The sequence below is a fragment of the Malus domestica genome, chromosome 13 (genome assembly GCF_042453785.1).
Source record: "Malus domestica chromosome 13, GDT2T_hap1".
NCBI classification, from domain to species: domain Eukaryota; kingdom Viridiplantae; phylum Streptophyta; class Magnoliopsida; order Rosales; family Rosaceae; genus Malus; species Malus domestica.
The window spans coordinates 3,059,429-3,079,460 of record NC_091673.1 but is presented as its reverse complement, the minus strand read 5'-3'; the positions used below and the strand labels follow the sequence as shown (position 1 = coordinate 3,079,460).

At 37.7% G+C, this 20,032-nt stretch overlaps 4 protein-coding genes across 4 annotated transcripts; 3 read left to right on the top strand and 1 right to left on the bottom strand.

The window, feature by feature from the left end:
* Positions 1–570: 570 nt before the first annotated feature.
* LOC103452287 (PHD finger protein MALE MEIOCYTE DEATH 1-like) lies at positions 571–2,635 on the top strand. Its single transcript, XM_008391796.3, has 3 exons — positions 571–817; positions 1,243–1,486; positions 1,579–2,635. Exons 1-3 carry the CDS (start codon positions 571–573, stop codon positions 2,633–2,635), a joined length of 1,548 nt encoding a protein of 515 aa, XP_008390018.1.
* Positions 2,636–6,382: 3,747 nt separating this feature from the next.
* LOC139190445 (uncharacterized mitochondrial protein AtMg00810-like) lies at positions 6,383–7,594 on the top strand. The gene has a single exon (XM_070810750.1). It carries the CDS (start codon positions 6,383–6,385, stop codon positions 7,592–7,594), a length of 1,212 nt encoding a protein of 403 aa, XP_070666851.1.
* Positions 7,595–9,584: 1,990 nt separating this feature from the next.
* LOC103451683 (uncharacterized) lies at positions 9,585–13,161 on the top strand. Its single transcript, XM_008391097.4, has 7 exons — positions 9,585–9,748; positions 10,395–10,457; positions 10,541–10,620; positions 11,272–11,380; positions 11,566–11,725; positions 12,017–12,180; positions 12,559–13,161. Exons 1-7 carry the CDS (start codon positions 9,746–9,748, stop codon positions 12,910–12,912), a joined length of 933 nt encoding a protein of 310 aa, XP_008389319.2. The 5' UTR covers positions 9,585–9,745; the 3' UTR covers positions 12,913–13,161.
* A 4,248-nt stretch (positions 13,162–17,409) lies between these two features.
* LOC103451684 (transcription factor TCP18) lies at positions 17,410–19,558 on the bottom strand. Its single transcript, XM_008391098.4, has one exon. The coding sequence runs from the start codon at positions 19,116–19,118 to the stop codon at positions 17,685–17,687; it is 1,434 nt and encodes a 477-aa protein (XP_008389320.3). The 5' UTR covers positions 19,119–19,558; the 3' UTR covers positions 17,410–17,684.
* Positions 19,559–20,032: the final 474 nt, after the last annotated feature.

The window sequence follows — 20,032 nt, the reverse complement described above, 5'->3', positions numbered from 1 at the left end:
CATGTTACATGAATATGGCAGGACACAATTTATTAAAAATAATTTCTTGCATAACAAACAATAATGACAAAATAAAGGGTAAAGTAAATAGTATCAGGATTGACATTTTAGTGTAAAAATGTGGTTTTTCATTAAAGTGAATAATACCGGTAGCTTTCCGTTAAAGTTTCCTAAATTTTAATGTTGCCCCTTCGGTTAGACAGTCTTAAAAAAAATAGAAAAAAGGGGGAAAAGGAAATAAAAGAAAATAAATATTGCTTATGCTATAAGTCTACGAGTATGATAACAACACAGGAAATTAAATCAAGTTTTGGCTAAGTTTGTATGTACTGTTTTCTAGTTTAGATTTGCTTACTTGATTTGGTGTGCTTTTTGCCTTTGCTAATGAGGACTCGCTCAGATATTAATGCATATATATATAGAGAGCGTACGTACAAAATCTAATTACCCAGTCTCGGCTTCTTCTGTCTCGTCAAACACAACCAACAATTTCAGTTTAGTTTCTTTCTTCCTCAACGAAAGTACTTACTCCAAGACATAGTCTATCCTGATATAGATCTTGAAACACCTATGTCAACCACACACCCTTTTAGTAACTTTTGCAGTGGCCCTCATCGATTCTTGGGAGCATTCCGCGACAACGTTTTGGAATTTGTTCAAGAATTCGATAATCTTGGTGAGTTTCTGCATGGCATGAACGTTTGGCGCAGGCAGCTTACAGTGGAAGGACAAGGTGTTACGGTCCCCCTCTACATCATTGAAGAAGATGTGAAGAAACTGTCCAAACGACAGACTTGTGACCATTGCCGGATAACAGGTGACACAAACTAACTTGCAGTGCTCGAGTAAATAAGATTCATTGTTTGTCTCTGTTTTAAATAAAAGATTCGCTGCTGTTCAATACGCTTGGAGTCTTGAAACATCTGAATATATTGTATGGCCCGTAGAACGTTTCGATGAAAATTTGAATCTTTCTTGGTTAATTTTTCCTTACGTTTAATTATGAAATGGTAGTTTGTTTTGATCCATCAATCTTTTGATAAAGATTGTATATATGTTGATTTGTTTGCCTACTTTTTTCGTCGATTCTTTATCCTGCATTCTAGTAGTTAATGATTGTGTATCTTGAGTTTAAATTTTTCGATGTATGTCTTGTTCACTGGCACATCATGGACTCGTAGATTGTTAGGATCTGTTTATACATGGGTTCAGTTAGTTAATTGGTTCTGGTTGTATATATAGGTTGGAGCAAGCATCTCCTGTGCAACCGATCATACCATGTGATTATTCTGTCGGAAGAGGATTGGAATAAGCCTCTACAGAATGGTGTGCTTGATCTGCAGAACCACATCATGTATGGCTTGATTCACTCTGATGGTTACGGCCATTTATTGGGCATAAGGGGACATGATGCGGGCTCTGCTCATCTTAGTGGCACTGAGATTATGGACTTGTGGGACAGAATGTGTACTCTTCTTAGGACCAGGTATGATTGCGAAAACTCATCTTGGGAATGTAATTATTTATGTAATTAGAATGTGAACAGATTAGAATCCTTGTATCTTTTGATTCCTGCAGAGCAATCTGTGTTAAAGACAATTCTATGAAAGCTGGGATGGATCTTCGATTGTTGTTCGGAGTCGCTTGCGGACGTTCGTGGTTTGACAAGTGGGGATACAAGTTCTATCGTGGAAGCTACGGGATCAGTCGCTTCGCATACGTTGATTCACTGAACCACATTGGGTCACTAGAGCTTTCAAAGATGACCGAGTCCTCCTTTGGCCACCAGTTGCAAGCATTACTTTCGCGATACAGGGACTTTCGAACGCTCAAAGATCTTCTCTCCCATCTTGTTGGGATGATTCATGAGGCAGAAAATATGAAGAGGAATAGCAGGAATGTTGATGACATAAAGGAGCTCAAGGACAATAGCAAATGCAAAGCTGACAAAATCCGCATAGCAGTGAATCAATTCAAGGAGATACTAGGCAATGGTGCTCCTTTGATGCCCCGAAAAGCGTTACGGGAAGCAGCGGTTGACTTGGCTCGAGCAAACAAGCAAGCTAACAGGCCATCAGTAGGGGCTACCGCCGTTCTAGATCATGTGTTGTCCAACCTAGACAACGTGGTGGTTGATGAACATCACATTTTTGCCCGTACAATCACAAAGGACCACAATGGTAGGGATGTTTATCATTTGCAGCTGAAGGAGGTACCATGGGAAGGACAAATATACAATCGTACATGCAATGATATAAAACGTCTCTATGACTCTTATGTGAAGATGGAGGGATTACCCGGAGCAGACTCAAACGGAGAAGTAAAGAAAGTAAAGGAGTGTGTTCAAATTATACAGAATTGTAAACATTTTGTGAAAGAATTTGACATTGCTGCACAAGGGGAATCTTTGCCACTGACATTCATATGTCAAATTCCATGGCCAAACATTGATTGGAGGGATGAGCATCACTCCAAGAAAATCCAAGAGGAAAGGGAGTCACCAATTGGAGACATGGTGGTTGTTGTTCCAGGTGATGCAACTATTGGAGATTTGAAGGAAAATGCACAGAAGGGACTGAAGGACAGTTACTATTTCATAAAAGAATGCTTTGAATTGTCCAACATAATGCTTTGAATTGTCCGACATCTTTCTCAGATTGTGTGATACAACACCAGCTTCTAGGGTTTTGAATGATAATCCAGTTAAATTGATAGGGGATGGCTTCAACGCGAAGGATATGAACTGTGGTTCCAATGTGGTTTTGACCACCTGAAGACGTTCCTCTGTAAATGCCCAGCCAAGGAGGAAGACGGTGAGAGGATGGTGGAATGCGACACCTGCGGCAATCGGTGTCATACATTGTGTATTGAAGGAAGGACCTCCGGTTACTTATGACTACTCTTCATTAGGGTTTTATCTAGTTAATAGCTGTCTATTTTCTTCTTGATCTTATCATCTTGTGTAAGGGTCTTATCTCCTCATTTCAAGGAAGATTAGTGTGGCCCTATGCCGGCTGCTTTGCATGATTTAAGGAGATTAGTGTGGTTGATTAGTGTGGCTCCCTATGTCTCAATTAGCTGTCTTGCATGATTTAAGGAGATTAGTGTGGCATCCTATGCTGGCTGTCGTGAGTGTTGAGTGCAGTTTGCAACTCACTCAAACTTTTCTATATATTTTGTGTAACCTTTGGATGCTTGTTAATATAATTAAAACCACAAACTTCAACATGGTATCAGAGCAGGCATCATTATGAGCCTATTCTGTATATCGAAACTGCTGTGTTTATTTTTTCAAAAACAATGGCAGATGGAAGTCCAGATGATGTAAGCATCATTGCTTCTTCATCTATAAGCGCGTCTGAAATGGATATCAATCCAAACCAACGTCTCAGTTCAGTGTTATTGAATGAGTTTAATTATTTGCCATGGGCAAGGGCTGTCAGTCTTGCTCTCGGTGGAAGATCCAAACTTGGTTTCATCAATGGCAGTCAACCTGCACCAGATGCTTATTCTCCAGAATTTGGAGGGTGGCTATGTAAAGATCAATTGGTCATGTCATGGTTGTTAAATTCTATGGAAAGGAAGGTTGCTGAAATCTTCAGCTATTCTGAGTCGTCTCTCACTCTTTGGACCACCGTGAAGGAGATGTATGGCAATCAAAACAATGCAGCTCGCATCTTTCAACTCAAGAAGGATATCTCCAATATACAGCAAGAAGGTAAAAGCTTTGTTCAACATCTTGGTTCCTTGAGAAGCATGTGGAATGAGTTAGATGTGTACAGACCTCACACAACTGATTCCTCAGTGCTCCTTAAAAGAACTGAAGAAGATAAAAAATTTCAATTATTGTCTAGCTTAAGCTCAGAATATGAGGATTTGAGAAGTCACATTCTCATGAACCCGGAGCTACCATCCTTCACTAGTGTCTGTGCAACTATCCAACGTGAGGAAGTAAGGAGAAAAGTCATGAACAATGGTATAAAAATCAACGTGACATAAGCTAGGGCTTACCTGACAAATGAAAAAAGGTATAAAGGGAAAAACCCTCATTTGAAGTGCCTACATTGTGACAACATCGAGCATGTGAGAGACAAGTGTTGGATCCTACATCCAGAACTCAAACCTGACTTCATGAAGGATAAATCCGCACCAAAGACAAGTCGAGCACACCCTCGTGCCAACACTGCAACATCTTCATCTATCAACAGTTTTGATACCTATCAACAGTTTACTGCAAATCCTGCCACCCTGTTAAATGAGTTCGCATCGTATCTCCAACAAAAAAAGGGAAGAGATAAGGGACCTGTTAAATGAGTTTGCATTGATGGGCAAATTTGCAGGTTTTTTAGCTGAAGCTGATTGTGTACCTCAGACAGACTTGAAAGGTATTATAACTGCTTTCCAAACTGCTCTTAAAATAAATGAGTTACATGATTTTTGGGTTGTAGATTCTGGTGCCACAGACCATATGACAAATCAAATGTCAAAGTTACATAAATTTGAGAAACTACATAATCCTTCACATGTATCTGTTGCTAATGGTGAAGGTGCTAGGATTGTAGGAAAGGGAAAAATCCACCTGATATCAGATCAAATAGAGTCTATGGCCCTATATGTCCCATCTTTTCCATTTCAACTTCTCTCAGTGGGAAGAATCACAAATTCCTTAAATTGTTTGGCCATTTTTTCACCAAAAACTGTCATTTTTCAGGATTGTATAACCAAGAGGACGATTGGTGAGGGGTTTTACATTGATGGTCTCTATTACATATCGAAAAACTCTTCCTGTGGGTTTCATGCCAAGTCAAAGTCCATCTATACCTCCATTCAAGAGGCCTCATTGTGGCACCAGCGACTAGCCCATCCATCTCAACCTATCTTGTCCACCTTATTTCCTGACTTAGGCAAAGAATCAACCCACTGTGAAACTTGCCATTTGTCAAAGGCAACAAGACTACCTCTAGGGTCTTCGATGTCTAGAGTTTTTCACCTTTTTGAGCTTGTACACTCTGATATATGGGGACCAACAAGTGAATCTTTTGATGGTTATAAATATTTCATAACTTTTGTTGATGATTATTCAAGAACCACCTGGTTATATTTGTTAAAATCAAAAAGTGAGGTGATGGAAGTGTTTAAGGACTTTCACAACCTTGTTAAAAATCATTTTTCTTCTCAAATCAAAACCCTAAGGTCTGATAATGGCACCGAATACATGTCCCAAGTCATGACTCAATATTTGAGTAACAATGGCATCATACATCAAACTAGTTGTGTTGGCACACCCCAACAAAATGGTGTTGCCCAGAGGAAAAACCGTGATCTCCTTGAAAAAACTAGGGCATTGATGTTACAAATGAATGTACCAAAACTTTTTTTGTCTCAAAGCGTCATGACAGCAGCTTACCTAATCAACAGGTTACCTAGTAGGGTTTTGGGGTTCAAATCTCCAATAGAGATAGTCAAGAACAGAAAGGTGGACTTGTCTCACCTTAAAGTCTTTGGATGCATCTGTTTTGTTCATGTTCAGCCCTTACATCGAGACAAACTTGATCCTAGGGCAACTAGATGCATTTTCCTTGGCTACTCGTCCACACAAAAAGGGTATAAGTGTTACAATCCACAACTTAAGAGATTAATTGTTTCAAATGATGTTCAATTTCATGAAACTAATTCTTATTACAGTAAGTCTCTGGATAGTACAAGTCAGGGGGAGATTAGCTTGGACATGTTTCCACTGCCAATGACTGAGATACTCAACAATGTGGGTGATCAACCTCACACGATGGATCTTGTGGCCCCAAATCAACCGGCTCCATATGACGACAACAACATGCCTATGGAAGATGAAACTCTACGCAGTATTCATCCTGAAGAATCCTCAGATGAGTCTCTTCCTATCATACCTCGACGAAATCCAACTCGTGAGAGGCACCCACCAGCAAGATTGCAAGATTTTGTTACGTACAAGCCTAAACACCCCTTATCCAACTACTGTTCTTACCAAAAGTTGTCACCTAATTATACTGCCTATTTGAGTAATATATCTGCACATGAAGAGCCTCAATCATTTCAAGAAGCTAACCAATCATAGGTGTGGCAGCAAGCCATGCAGGATGAATTGCATGCACTCGATCAACATAAAACCTGGAGCATTGTGCCACTGCCCAAAGGAAAGAAAATAGTAGGCTGCAGGTGGATATACAAGATTAAATTCAACTCGGATGGGTTTATAGAAAGACACAAGGCACGATTAGTGGCCCGGGGCTTCACTCAAACATTTGATGTGGATTACAAGGAAACCTTTGCCCCGGTTGCAAAGATGAACACAGTGCGCGTACTCTTGTCCGTGGCTGTCAACAAAGGATGGCCTATGTATCAAATGGATGTAAAAAACGCCTTCTTACATGGTGAGCTTGAAGAAGACGTCTACATGAGATTACCACCGGGTCACTCTCAAAGTCATAAACAGGATGTTGTGTGTAAACTGCACAAATCAATTTATGGCCTTAAACAATCACCGAGAGCCTGGTATGCTAAGCTTAGTTCAGTCCTTATCAGTGTTGGTTTTGGAAGAAGCAATGCGGACTCTTCTTTATTTGTACGCTCAGGCACCGCTGGTACATTGGTTGTTCTTGTGTATGTTGATGACTTGATCATCACCGGAGATAACCCTGAAGAAATCAAAGAACTCAAGCATTCTCTTCAGCAACGCTTTGCAATAAAAGATCTTGGTGTACTGAGATACTTCCTTGGCATCGAAATGGCTACCTCTCACAAGGGCTTATTCCTTAACCAGCGTAAATATGTTCTTTATCTCCTTAAGGAAGAAAACATGAGTGATGCTAAACTGGTCCCTACACCTCTCGACATTAAACTTAAGCTCAGCTTAGAGGGTCAACCTCTTCCGAACATAAGCTATTATCAGCGGTTGGTTGGTAAGTTGATATATCTGACCATCACAAGGCCCGACATTACCTATGTTGTCAGTATTGTTAGCCAATTTATGCACTCTCCCACGATGGAACACTTTAACCTAGTCAAAAGGATACTTCGGTATCTAAAAGGTTCTGTGGGACGTGGTATAATCATGAAGAACAATACAAGCACTCAGATTACAGGTTATTGTGATGCAGATTGGGCTGGCAATTCCATTGATCGTAAGTCTACAATGGGATATTGCACGTTTGTGGGAGGCAACCTTGTCTCATGGAAAAGCAAAAAACAAACTGTCGTTGCAAGATCCAGTGCTGAGGCAGAATATCGGGCCATGGCATCTACTGTGTGTGAACTAATTTGGCTCAAAGGTTTACTGTGTGACTTAGGTGTTTTCAATCATCAATCCATGTCTCTTTTATGTGACAATCAGGATGCAATGCACATTGCTTCCAACCCAGTTTTTCACGAGAGAACCAAGCACATTGAAGTCGATTGTCACTATGTTCGTACACAAGTTCAATCTCAGGTTATCCAAACGCATTTTGTAAGGAGCTCGGATCAACTTGCGGACCTATTCACCAAATCATTGGCCTCTCATCAATTTCAGCTTCTCCTTGGCAAGCTTGGATCCATCAACCTTTTGGATCCAGCTTGAGGGGGAGTATTGAAGGAAGGACCTCCGGTTACTTATGACTACTCTTCATTAGGGTTTTATCTAGTTAATAGCTGTCTATTTTCTTCTTGATCTTATCATCTTGTGTAAGGGTCTTATCTCCTCATTTCAAGGAAGATTAGTGTGGCCCTATGCCGGCTGCTTTGCATGATTTAAGGAGATTAGTGTGGTTGATTAGTGTGGCTCCCTATGTCTCAATTAGCTGTCTTGCATTATTTAAGGAGATTAGTGTGGCATCCTATGCTGGCTGTCGTGAGTGTTGAGTGCAGTTTGCAACTCACTCAAACTCTTCTATATATTTTGTGTAACCTTTGGATGCTTGTTAATATAATTAAAACCACAAACTTCAACATTGTGCTACAAGATACAAGATGATGATATTCCAGAAATTTTTCGTTGCAAAGGCTTATTTCTTAGCAACAAATTGATTTTCTTCCTAGCTTTTTCTTTTACTTTCTTTTGCCAAATTGTTAGTAACAATAAAAAGTGATTGGTTTGGGCACTTAATTTGCTCATATCGATCTCGATCTCTGTCTGTCATCTTCTGAACATTTGCCTATTTTCCAATTTCACATAAGTTGTTTCTGCAGAAATTTTTTAGGGATACAATTTATAACTAAGAATTAAGTGATTGCTTTGTTTGGGTACTTCATTTATTTCCATCTGTTGATCTATCTGCTTCTTGCTATATATTCATTCATTTGGCCTGTTATTCTTAGTTTTTTTCCTCATTAATTTTAACACATCACATGACACATCATGTAATATCGTTATGAGCCCGGTCCGGTCCCGAGCATGTGATATGGTGTTAGGGGTTTTTTAATTTTTTAATTTTGCAGGAATTAGAGGTAAATAGGTTCTTTTAGTCACTATTGGTACTGTGGTATTAGGTTTTTTACTGAAACTTCCCCAAGGACAAGAATGGCTGCCCAGTTGAGAAGTACCACTAGTGTTATGGATTTTATAAATTATTTTCTTTCTAGTTTTTTCTTTTTCATCATGTTATAGTTGAACTATGTGATTCATGGCACCTAATTTAACTACTCAATTTACAATGAAAATATTTAGGTTCTTATTGAATTGTTGAAAAATTCATCCTTACGTATGTTTACATACAAAATAACGAATAGGGGTGCAAACGAAAGTAAAGGAGTTATCCGGAGCGGACTCAAACGAAAGTAAAGGAGTGTTCAAATTATACAGAATTGTAAACATTTTGTGAAAGAATTTGACATTGCTGCACAAGGGGAATCTTTGACACTGACATTCATATGTCAAATTCCATGGCCAAACATTGATTGGAGGGATGAGCATCACTCCAAGAAAATCCAAGAGGAAAGGGAGTCGCCAATTGGAGACATAGTGGTTGTTGTTCCAGGTGATGCAACTATTGGAGATTTGAAGGAAACTGCACAGAAGGGACTGAAGGACAGTTACTATTTCATAAAAAAATGCTTTGAATTGTTCGACATCTTCAACGCGAAGGACATGGAACTATGTCAACTTTTAATTTACTCCAATATCTCATATCACAAGGAAAAGAGTTTATAACTCAAGTAATTAATTCTATATTTAAATACCCTTGCCATTATCATTTGAAGAAAAAAATGCTAACAAATAAGTGATTGGAAAGTATGCGCAAGTTTATAATCTTTACCTCCTTCACTATAAAAACAAAGTTCATACATTTCAATCATGCTAAATCAAACTTCGAAAATTGTTTGATGTTGATAAATATAAATTCATGTTATTCACCTTCTTACAACAAAATCATAAAAATGGCATGATGTCTTTGACACAAACTGTTGAATCATTTAGGAATTTGACAATATGGATTTAAATTTAAAATCCAATTAGTGATTGGATGTGTGCGACGATCTTTTATGGGCCATGGGCCGAGACGATATTGGGTTTCCATATTCTTGTAGCGTTGTGAATGACAAGAAAAGGCAGGGCCCGGAAACAGTAATACGACGTCGTCTTTGTCCAATAGGGAAAATTGAGAACCGACCAGGAAAAAGGGGCATCAAAAAATTTCAAGAACCAAAACTTCAACAGAACGATTGAATCGAGCGGACTGGTTGATTGATCGGAAAAACTTCGGTGAACAAGTAGCAATTCAAGAAGGAGAAAATGGTATGCAAAATTCATCTCTTTTCACTAATTTCAATTAAATTAGGGTTTCCTGTTCGTTCTTGAAGCTATTGCAATATTAGGGTTTTGGTATCGGATTAGACGCGTTTTCTTGGGGTTTCATATTCGAGTTGATTAATCTGAATTTTTTTAACTTATTGTCGAACGAATTTTTCTATGTAAGATGAGGGCTATAAAGTTTGAGTTTTCACGTTCAATATATCCAATTTTTGGAGTGTTTGGATTTTAATTTTTAATTGTGCACAGATTTGATTCTGCTTTCGATTGCCATTTTTTAGAACCTACGATCGCATTGATTCATTATCGACAGTTTAAAAATTAATGGACAATGTTGCTCGTCTAAGATTTTAGGTGACCAATGAGCTCAAAAGGATTTTGTGGTGATGCTGTTTCGATTTTTAAATGTATAGGAGATTAATTAAACATATGGTTCTTCACCAAAGAAAATCGGGATGTTATTTTTTCTAATGTAATTGATCGTTATGAAACAACGGTTACAAATACTTGGGCTTGAGATGAATCTTCTGTATTTTGACAATTGTATTTTCGTAGTAATATTTAGGATTTTCTTTTCTTTCTGCTTGTAGATTTGTTCAATCTGCTAAATGTTTTACCTGGTTCTCTGCAGTCTACACTTGCAGCTGCTAGGGCAGACAACTTTTATTATCCCCCAGAATGGTCGCCAAAGAAGGTATGCTTCCGTTATACTCCTGTTAGAATATGTCATGGTGGGGTGGTTGGTTTATGGAGTTCTAATGTTGATTTTTGCTTCAGGGCTCCTTGAACAAGTTCAACGGTCAACATGCTCTGAGGGAGAGAGCGAGGAAATTGGACCAGGGGATTCTGATTATAAGGTAACAAGTCAAATCATATATGTTATGTGTTTGTTAGATGGTCTAAATGCGTCTCAAGAAGCAATTTTTTTAATGGAAAGTTTTAATGTGGTTGAGTGACTTCCGCAGAATAGCTAATAATGGGCTTTTTTCGCTTCTTTGTTATTATCTTACTAAACTGTTCCCCGGTGAGAAGATTATGCGTGATATCTATTGTGAGATTAAAGCCTTATTAACCAACCGAATTACTCTTTCCTTCTTGTTGTAGTTTTGTAAGTGATTTGATTTGTGCGATGATGGTTTCACTTATGTCATTTTCCATTTATGGCTCTGATAAGCTCTAAATGGAACATGGAAACTTAGTCACTTGGTTTTACTGCTCACTTTACTTCGTTTTACTTCTGTTGGTATATTATAGTTTGTAGGCATTAATCTATTTGGAAGTGTTTTTCTTGGATAGTGCTTACTGTTTCACTGTTTGTAATATGTATGGACACACACATGTATATGAAATTGTGGTTTTTACTGTACTCCACTTTAAGCATTTGCAGTTATGTGCTTTTTCTTGCAAACTAGGTTGAATGATATAGTTTGGGTGGAAAATGGGAAATTTAATTAAATCTTGGCAATCATATGTCCGTCATTCTGATATATTGATTGTTATGCATTCAGGTTCGAGATGCCTTACCATATATGGTGCGGTGGTTGCAATTCTATGATTGCGAAGGGTGTTCGTTTTAATGCAGAAAAAAAGCAAGTTGGAAATTACTACTCTACAAAGGTATATTTTCCAACCAGTACTTTTATATTCAGAACTAAATTGGCTACTATTAGTTTTGCTACCCCTTGATCAATAGAAATCCGTGTATTCATTTTTTTAGCATGCCTGCCTTTCTTCTTCGTCATTCTTTCTTAACGGTTTTAGTTAATGCATTTATTAAAAATCAAGGTTTTATTTCCTGCCAGATATGGAGCTTTACCATGAAGTCTCCATGCTGCAAACAAGAGATTGTTATTCAGACAGATCCGAAGAATTGCCAGTATGTGATTATTAGTGGGGCCACGCAAAAGAATGAGGAATTTGACGTTGAGGATGCAGAAACCTTTGAACTTCCTGCTGATGAAGGTTGGTTTAGAAGTTGCTGCAAATGGTGTTTCTTTTGTGACTTTTGTGACTTTTGTAATGCCTTATTGAAATAGATTGAGCTTATTGTACTCCAATTAAGTTAACTTGAACTCAAACAAAAAAGGAAGTAAAAGAAGGGGTGTGAATGGAGTCCTTTCACCCCTTTTTGTTAATTTCAGTTGTGTGATCAAAAGGTTGCATTATTCTTCTTGAGATGTTGGACCACTTGTTGCATTATTTTGATGTTTCCTTTTCTGCTCTCATAACAAAAGTTAATTTTTTGTTCTCCAGAAAGAGGAAAGCTTGCGGATCCATTTTATCGTCTTGAACACCAAGAAGAGGATTTGCAAAAGAAGAAAGAAGCCGAGCCATTACTTGTTCGCCTACAGAGAATTTCTGATGACAGGCATTTAGATGACTATTCCCTCAACAAGGCCCTCAGAGCCAAACTTAGAGTATGTAACCTGATCATTTTTTAGTTCTTCACTTAAATGTTTTTTTCTCACACAGATGCATTGGTTGATGTTAGAAAAGTCAAAATTATTACTTTTCACTTCTCCTTTAAGGTTTATATTACAGAGTGATGAAAAATGTGGACACGGAGAGATGATTAGAAGTTTTTAGTCTGCCCTACCCATATTTCCTTATAAAGTATTTAGATATGATGAAATATGATTAGAAATCTCTCTTCTCAGTGTGTGTGTGTGTGTGTATAACTTATTCTCTTTTCTTACATCTTTTTCTGCTTCTCAAGTGAGAACGAACTGAACTTGAGTGTTGAATTTGGCATTACATAAAGGGTTTCCTCACTATTTAGTATTGTTTTATTTCAGTCTCAAAAGAAAAGAGTTGCCGAAGAAGAGGCTGCTTCAAGGAAGATGGGTCTCGGTTTACGACTGCTTCCAGTGGCAGAGGAGGATGCTGCTGCTGCGTCGCGTGTGAAGTTCGTTTCCAAGTTAGAAAAAAATAGGAAGGATAAGCGAGCACTAATCAATGGGGCTTCAATTTTTCCTGGCGCATCTGGGACTTCTAAGAAGAGTTTGGAACTGCAATCTAAGAGAAGAAGGATAAGTGCTGCTGCTGCATCCAACTTACTTACAGGGGGATTCAAGCCATCATCATGGTCTCAGAATGCGGTTTCTTCAGGCAGGCAAAATGGAATGTCAGTCACAGTGAGACGCTCCTAGTCATCGAACACCATATGTAATCCCTACTTTTGGTTTTTCCCCGTCGATATAGGCAACTGAGTGTAAAATGTGAATGTCCTCTTCTCAGATTCTTTTTAGTTTTTCTTGTTACCATGTTCCCGTCCTTCGTTATTCTCCTCTGTGCACGAGATTTGATTCAGTTTCGGTACGCTGTGTGTGTTTCTGGTGTTGTAAATAATCATATTTCAAGTAATGAAATGCCTAATGATGCATAAGTTCCCATTTTAAGGCGGTGTGGTTGATAATTCATTTCTCACATGAGAAGTGATGCTTCTCCGTAAAGTAACTTGCTTTAGGTGATTACGTTGCCTCAGCATATCTTCGATGAGGTGCTCAAAATGTCAGAGCTCAACGAACATGATGCTCTGAAAATTAATCCAGCCATCATCGATCGAGGTGTTCGTGCATGCATGCATTGTTGTTGATTGTTCAGTTGACATAAGCTGCAGTTCCTGTACATGAATCGTTTGTAAAAAGGCAAAATTGACTTTAATCATCGCGATCTAAGGTAACTTTAATTTGCTTGCATTAAGAAATGTGCACAAGAAATTAAAAGCATTTTCTGCTTCTGTAAGTTGTTGTAAAAGAGAAACACAACCATGTTTTGGTGCAGTACAACTCTGGCAGAGCAATTATATAGCCAGCTCTTCACTGTTCACAATAACTCAACCTCAGTGCTCTTCTCAAAATACACACACACACACACGGAGCTATATATATGCAGAAAGCAAAAAGAAAGACAAATACAAAAAAAATACAGTATAATTAATTGTGTATAAAATTGTCATTGTGTGTCGTTGGTGAGCCAAGATCTTTTGCCCTTTCTTTTTGGTCCGTACAGCCTACACGGGCCTAAGTCTACCAAACACTGCAATAAGATCACGCAAACTGATTGAGTTTTGACAAAACCAAATCCAGTCCGAGATATAAACAAACCATATATAACATACCCTTTATCTTAGAACATAATGTTCGTTAAATTTTTTGAACTTAATATAGATGCCTCAAATATTTTTGTTGTGACTAATATTTTGCAAGAATCATATATAAAGTGCAACTTAAAAAATAACAATTTGGATCATTAAAGTTCAATATAGAGCGATCTCACAACTAATTCACTTTTTTTTTAAATAAAAATCCTTTGGATAAGGGCATGCCCTATATAATTTGCAGAAAAAGAGATCGATGGCCGAAAAATCATAACGTACGTACGCTAAAAGAGAGGCTCCTCCACCTACAAAGCCGTCTATTAGGGTTCTTTTCTCTCTCCTCTCTATACATATATACGCAGACTTTGTATGTAAGAGACAGATTTGGGTTTCGTTTTAAGTGTAGCTCAATCTGCGCAGGTAGATGATTATAAATATGAACAGTCTCTTTCACAGTGGCCATTTTTTGTTTTAGGCTCATGGCGTATGCTTGATTAGTTGGGAGATGGAGAAACTGCCTGGTTTTGATGGGGCAAAGAGAGCTTTGCAAGTTTTGTAGATAGGTCAGTATATGTCTTTCTTGGATGTTAATGTTTTAGCTCATTCTATATCTACGTACTCCTAAAATTTGATTATTGAATTTATATATTTGTCTGTTTTTGTTACAACTCTATACTGGTTGTATTGTTATACAACAGAACAGATATTTAATCATATGATTCTATTTGTCTTCTTGGAAATAGATTTAGCAAGAGATATGCATGTGAGAAATTAAGAATGGGAATTTGCTTCAAATCCCAGTTGTTGAACTAATCAAAACTAAATGTCCACGAGAGCGATGAAAAAATTTGGCGATACAAAGATCAGGTATCCATGACATACTAAAAGCTCATTATTTCATCAATTGAGATTTGAAAAATGATCATTTTGGTCAATTTCCCAACCAGATTGAGAATTAATCAGAGTTCTGATTTGTAAAAAACACAAGTTTTTGGGTTGCTGATCTCATATATATCATTACAATGAAAGACATGGTAAATATAAATGGTAATCCTGATGATATTTATTATATAAAGAGAACATAATTATGTTTTTTTTTCTTTGAAGAATACAAGTAAAGACGTGTTAACTGTTAACAGATGATTAAATTCTGTCAAGACTTTAAAACAACTTATTTATCTTCATTCTAACTTTTTGTGAATGAGTTTCAGCAGTGAAAATGTCAGTGATTCTGCAATACCAACACCATTGTAACTAGTGATGTAAGTTTTTTTATTTCTTCTTAATTAAAAAAAAATAGAGGAAAAATAAACTGTATACCGTTTAGGACCTAGGTTGCTGAAGAGAGACTAGAGTAACAGTTACCTCCATTACTTTTGTGAGCTTTATTGTCTTCGATTTGTCATCGATTAATGCTGCAGATGCAGTAGTAGCTCTGAATGAAAGAAGTAGTAGCAGTTAAGGCAGCTGGGTTTTAAGTGGATTGAACGAAAAAGCAGTCAAAACTAAAGCCAAGTAACATGTTGGCTTAGGGGGTAAAATTCTTATCTCCTGACCCATAGACCATAGCAGGTAGTATATAGCTAGGGGCGAGTCTAGGCAGTAGAACTAAAGACCCGTAAACACTCAATATTGTCACGAAGTTGCACAATACAAATTCATTGTCAGGATGAATGCATTTAACAAAAGAAGTGATTTCCGTAAACATTGTTCTCCTTTTTGTACAGCATTACTTCTTGTTATCCCTTGATTAATTCTCCTTTGGTGCCTTCAATTTGAAGACCAAAAATTAACATAGATGTGTAGGAGGAAAAAAATAGTGTGTAAAAATCACTTCCTATAAAACAAAGAAAGATGATAAGTAACATAAAGGATCTTAGAGGGTTTCAATAAGATTAGCTTTGGAAAAGATGCAAGTTTAATTCATGGTAGGTCAGGAATCTGAAAGCTAAATTATGACAAGAAAGATCAAGATCCAAAATGGTGATTAGCTAGAAAAAGGAGGTGAGAGAAAATTGAAAATAGAATATTCTAACCCCTCCCTTGACATTCATTAGTTTGGGGTACATGATGAACTGGAAGTTAAGAATATTATAAAATTCAGGATCACCAGAAAAAAGAGAATATAACATCCAAAGTGGAAAACGCAGGCATACATGAAATTCCACAGATTAGTGGATCTTCTCAAGAGAATTTAGCATCAATTCTCTCTGTGGATTTCAACTGATTTTTTTACGGACACTGTGTGTGTGCGTGCTTATACTGGCTAGACTATAGGAAACAACAATTATCTTTAGGACTCTGAAAGTAAGCTTTCCAGAGATACAAAACCACACAGACATCATGTGCCTATGGTGATCATTCAGTGAAATATGAAGGATCCAAATTATCATTTAACTGCACTAGATAAGTTCAAGCCTAAAAATATAAAAGTTCCAAGAAGAAATGATACTAAAAAATGTAATTGTGCTCATCATCAAGGGCCGCACATAGTAATATGCAGACTTCTTCAATGTGTGATGGTGAGATAGTTTCTTTCACCTAAATCAGTACCTACTAAAAAACTAATTTGTGGGAGATATAGCATACCACAATTTGTATAACAGTTTAAGTATTCCTAGAATATATAGCTAGGTCATGAAAATGAATGGAATAAATTTATACGTTTTGAAAGCTTGAAACACAGACAAAAGAAATATATGGGTAGCTAGGCACATAATTTATAGTAATTCATAGAACATACACAAACACTTATGTAATATGCTTTTCAACCTAGGCTATACCCAGCAAACAAAACAAGGAAGTTAGCATAAACAGACAATATATATACTGAATTCCTTGGAATTTGCAGCACTGTAAAATTAAACATATGCAACCAAAGTCAGGTTGACATGTTATATTAGTTGGCCTAAAAGCATTCTCAGAAACACAATAAAAGTTTCTATGGACCTTAAACTTGATAAAATAGAGAGATAAACTATATGAATGGAACTTAGCTACTAGGAAAAATAGAAAAAAATAACTAATCAAGATGTTTTCATTATTACCTGGAATTACAGACAGTAGGCTCATATACCGTGTATGTGAGAAAAACCGTCATCATGGCATGGCTCCGTCCAAGCGGAGAGCACCATCTACTATGTTTATAAATTCTCTCTGAGAAGATTATGGTTTTTAGATGCTGTATCTATGGGTGGGTTAGGTTATATATTTAATAGGAGATCAATGAGCTGGGAAAGGAATATGATGCCCTATTATCATCCTAATGATTGTTATTTGCTGCAGGTTTTGCTACATAGAGAAATACATATCCAATGCAAAAGAATATTTGAAATGTGGCATGCATATAGTAAAGTTTACTCTTGTTTTCCAGTTTTATTTTATATGTCTATGTGATTGTCTTCCTTTGCAATTTTAGGGAAAAACTGAATTACTGCAACACTATTTTCCAGTGACTGGATATATGCTAGCATAATATTTCATGAGAATTTATATTACGGAAAGTGACGACGATCAGAAAATATAAAATCACAACGATGCTAGCATAATATAAAATCTCCAAACAAATTATTATAGTACCTGACACTGTATTGCACAATTTTTTTTTATAAATTCAAGAAATTACGACATCTTCAAATTACATTTTCTAACAATGCAATCAAATAAAGTTTAGAGAGATGCCTGAAAACATTTTTCTCGCACTGTCAAAGATAGTAATCCACTACAATACAAATTACCAGTGAATATATTCGGATACTGAGCTTGATAATTAGCTATATATAGCAGCAGGAGGAGGAGGAGGAGAAGGTGGAAGAAGATTCGTTAATTTCCAGTAAACAGGGGCTGCAAAGTACTAATATTTGTATTGATCGCAAAATTTGAAGAGGTAGTGGAGTTTTGGTCTTGAGCTTTGGCTAAGGTGGTGAGGAAAATTGAATTAGGGTTTTGCTCTTGAGTACCGGTCCCGAAAATTGAGCTAGGGTTCTGTTGTTTTGGGTATGAGGTAGGGTTTTGCTCTACTTGCAGCACGTTACCTGTAATAATATTCTTGGTGTTGTTGATTGCTCCCCAATTCCCTGGAAAATCACAGTCCTCAGAATTTGCTCCACTTGCCTCCGCATGTCGCGAAAAATCAAAATTCAAAAACAATCTTTCTGCACCACCACAATTACTACTTGTTCTGCCCACAATTTTCTGACCATCGTTGGGACGATTCATGCTCATCATCATGGAATTCATCATTCCAGCTGTTTCAAACAATTCATTAGGGTTTTGTTGTTCTTGATGCTTATGGCTTTGCTTTGTACTCTGATGATCTTGATCAAACCCTCTGATCCTCATCATCTTCTCCCTTGTTCTCTCTCTTGCCCTTGCTCTTGCCTCCACCCTCGATTCCCTTGCAACCACTGATAACTTCCTGTACTTTTTCTCCCTAGCCAACCCAATGGAAATGTCACCTTTTGCAGCACTACTATTTGGCTCCATAATTTTCGATGCGACATCACCGGTGGTACTCTCAAATGAATTCACCTTTGCAGTTGCACCGCCATTTGTGCTGCTGTAATCCTCCTTGGGTGAGACGAGGAGGTGCTGCTTGAGGTCCTTGATGGCGGTCTTTGACTTTGTGAAAAGCCACTCAATTGTTTTGCTGGCTTTGTCAAACCCCAACATGTCTTGAAGATCAAAGAACTTCCGGGCAATTTGGAGGGACAGCCTCATTCTCCGGTCTCTTGGACCTTGAGCTGTGTAGATCTTGCTGTGTCTGTCTTTTTTCCCACTCGCTCTCTTTCGAGCAAATTTTGCCTTTTTCTCTCCACCTCCTTCTCCATTCATCTTCACATTATTTTTCTTAATCTGTGAATCTGCAGCCGGGATAACGGTGATCTCGTCGGCACGGTTGATCAACTCCATTGTTTTGTTTGAATTTGAATCCACAATGCATATTTCAGCGCTACTGTGAGCTCGAGTATGGTTGGAATGCGTTGCTACATTAGTAGTACTGGAGCTGTCGATCAAGAGCTGCTGCTGAGATAGCAAGTAGCTCAATAGCATTCCATCGTGTTCAAGAAAATCAGGTGCCTGCTGCTGCTGCTGGTCATCGGAGTAGTAGTACTGTGAATAGTATTGATGATAGCCACCATGTGATGATATTGAATTAGGGTTTTGATGAAAATCATCAATAATACCATTTGTGTGGTTGTCATCACATAGAAAAGGTAGCTGGGTATTACTAGTGGTGCTGCTAGAAGGAAACATGGATAGTATATGACAATTCACAAAACCCTAAAGATTGTGATGATGCATGACGTCTCTTTTAATTCGGTACTGTTTTGACCGCCGGAAAAACAACACAAACAGTAGTAGTAAAGAGAAGGGGCAAGAAATAAATCGACTACTATGTGGATGCCCTGGAGGGTTACTGTTCTTCTACATGTATAAGAGAGCCTTAAAGGAAAAGGACGCAACTAGTTATGAAGAGCGATAAAGAAAAACACAAAGTGCAGAGTCTGATGAGGGCGATGGCGGTGCTTTGTTGCTAGTGTAGAGCTAAACCAAAACCTGGAAACTGGTTTTTGCTTCACCATTATTACATATTCAAGCAAGAAAATGTGACCGTACTCCACAGTAGTAGTACCGGGTTGCAAAAGAAAGAAAGAAAGAAAGTGAGTGGATACGAAATATAGAAAGAGCACGAGGAACGGAGAGAAGAGTGTACATAAGGGAGATAGCTATGTAAAGCTATATAGACCTCTAGCTAGTTGTGCAACTGATGATATCTCTTGGTCTTAATTTGAACATGTAAGTGAATGGTGACACATCACGTGGGTGAGTGCAGGGGTGAGTGCAAGAAAGCGACCGAACCTAGCCATCCTTTTTCACAACCCTGTGTTTATGTAAAGTGCAACCGCAAGCTAACAAAGTTCTTCGCTTTGTAAGAGTCGGAAGAAAGTCTATCATATGCAGCTTAACTCTTGTTTTGCAAGGAGGGTGTTTTCATAATTCAAATCCATGATTTTTCGATCACAAAGGAACAACATTTTTGCCGTGCCAATCTTCTGTGTTTGTGTGTGAATATAATTCATTATATTGTTTTTTATGAGAAAGAATAAAGAAAGAAAGGAAGAGATGTGTAGTAATTAATCAATTAATATTCGATATTGTAACGTGTA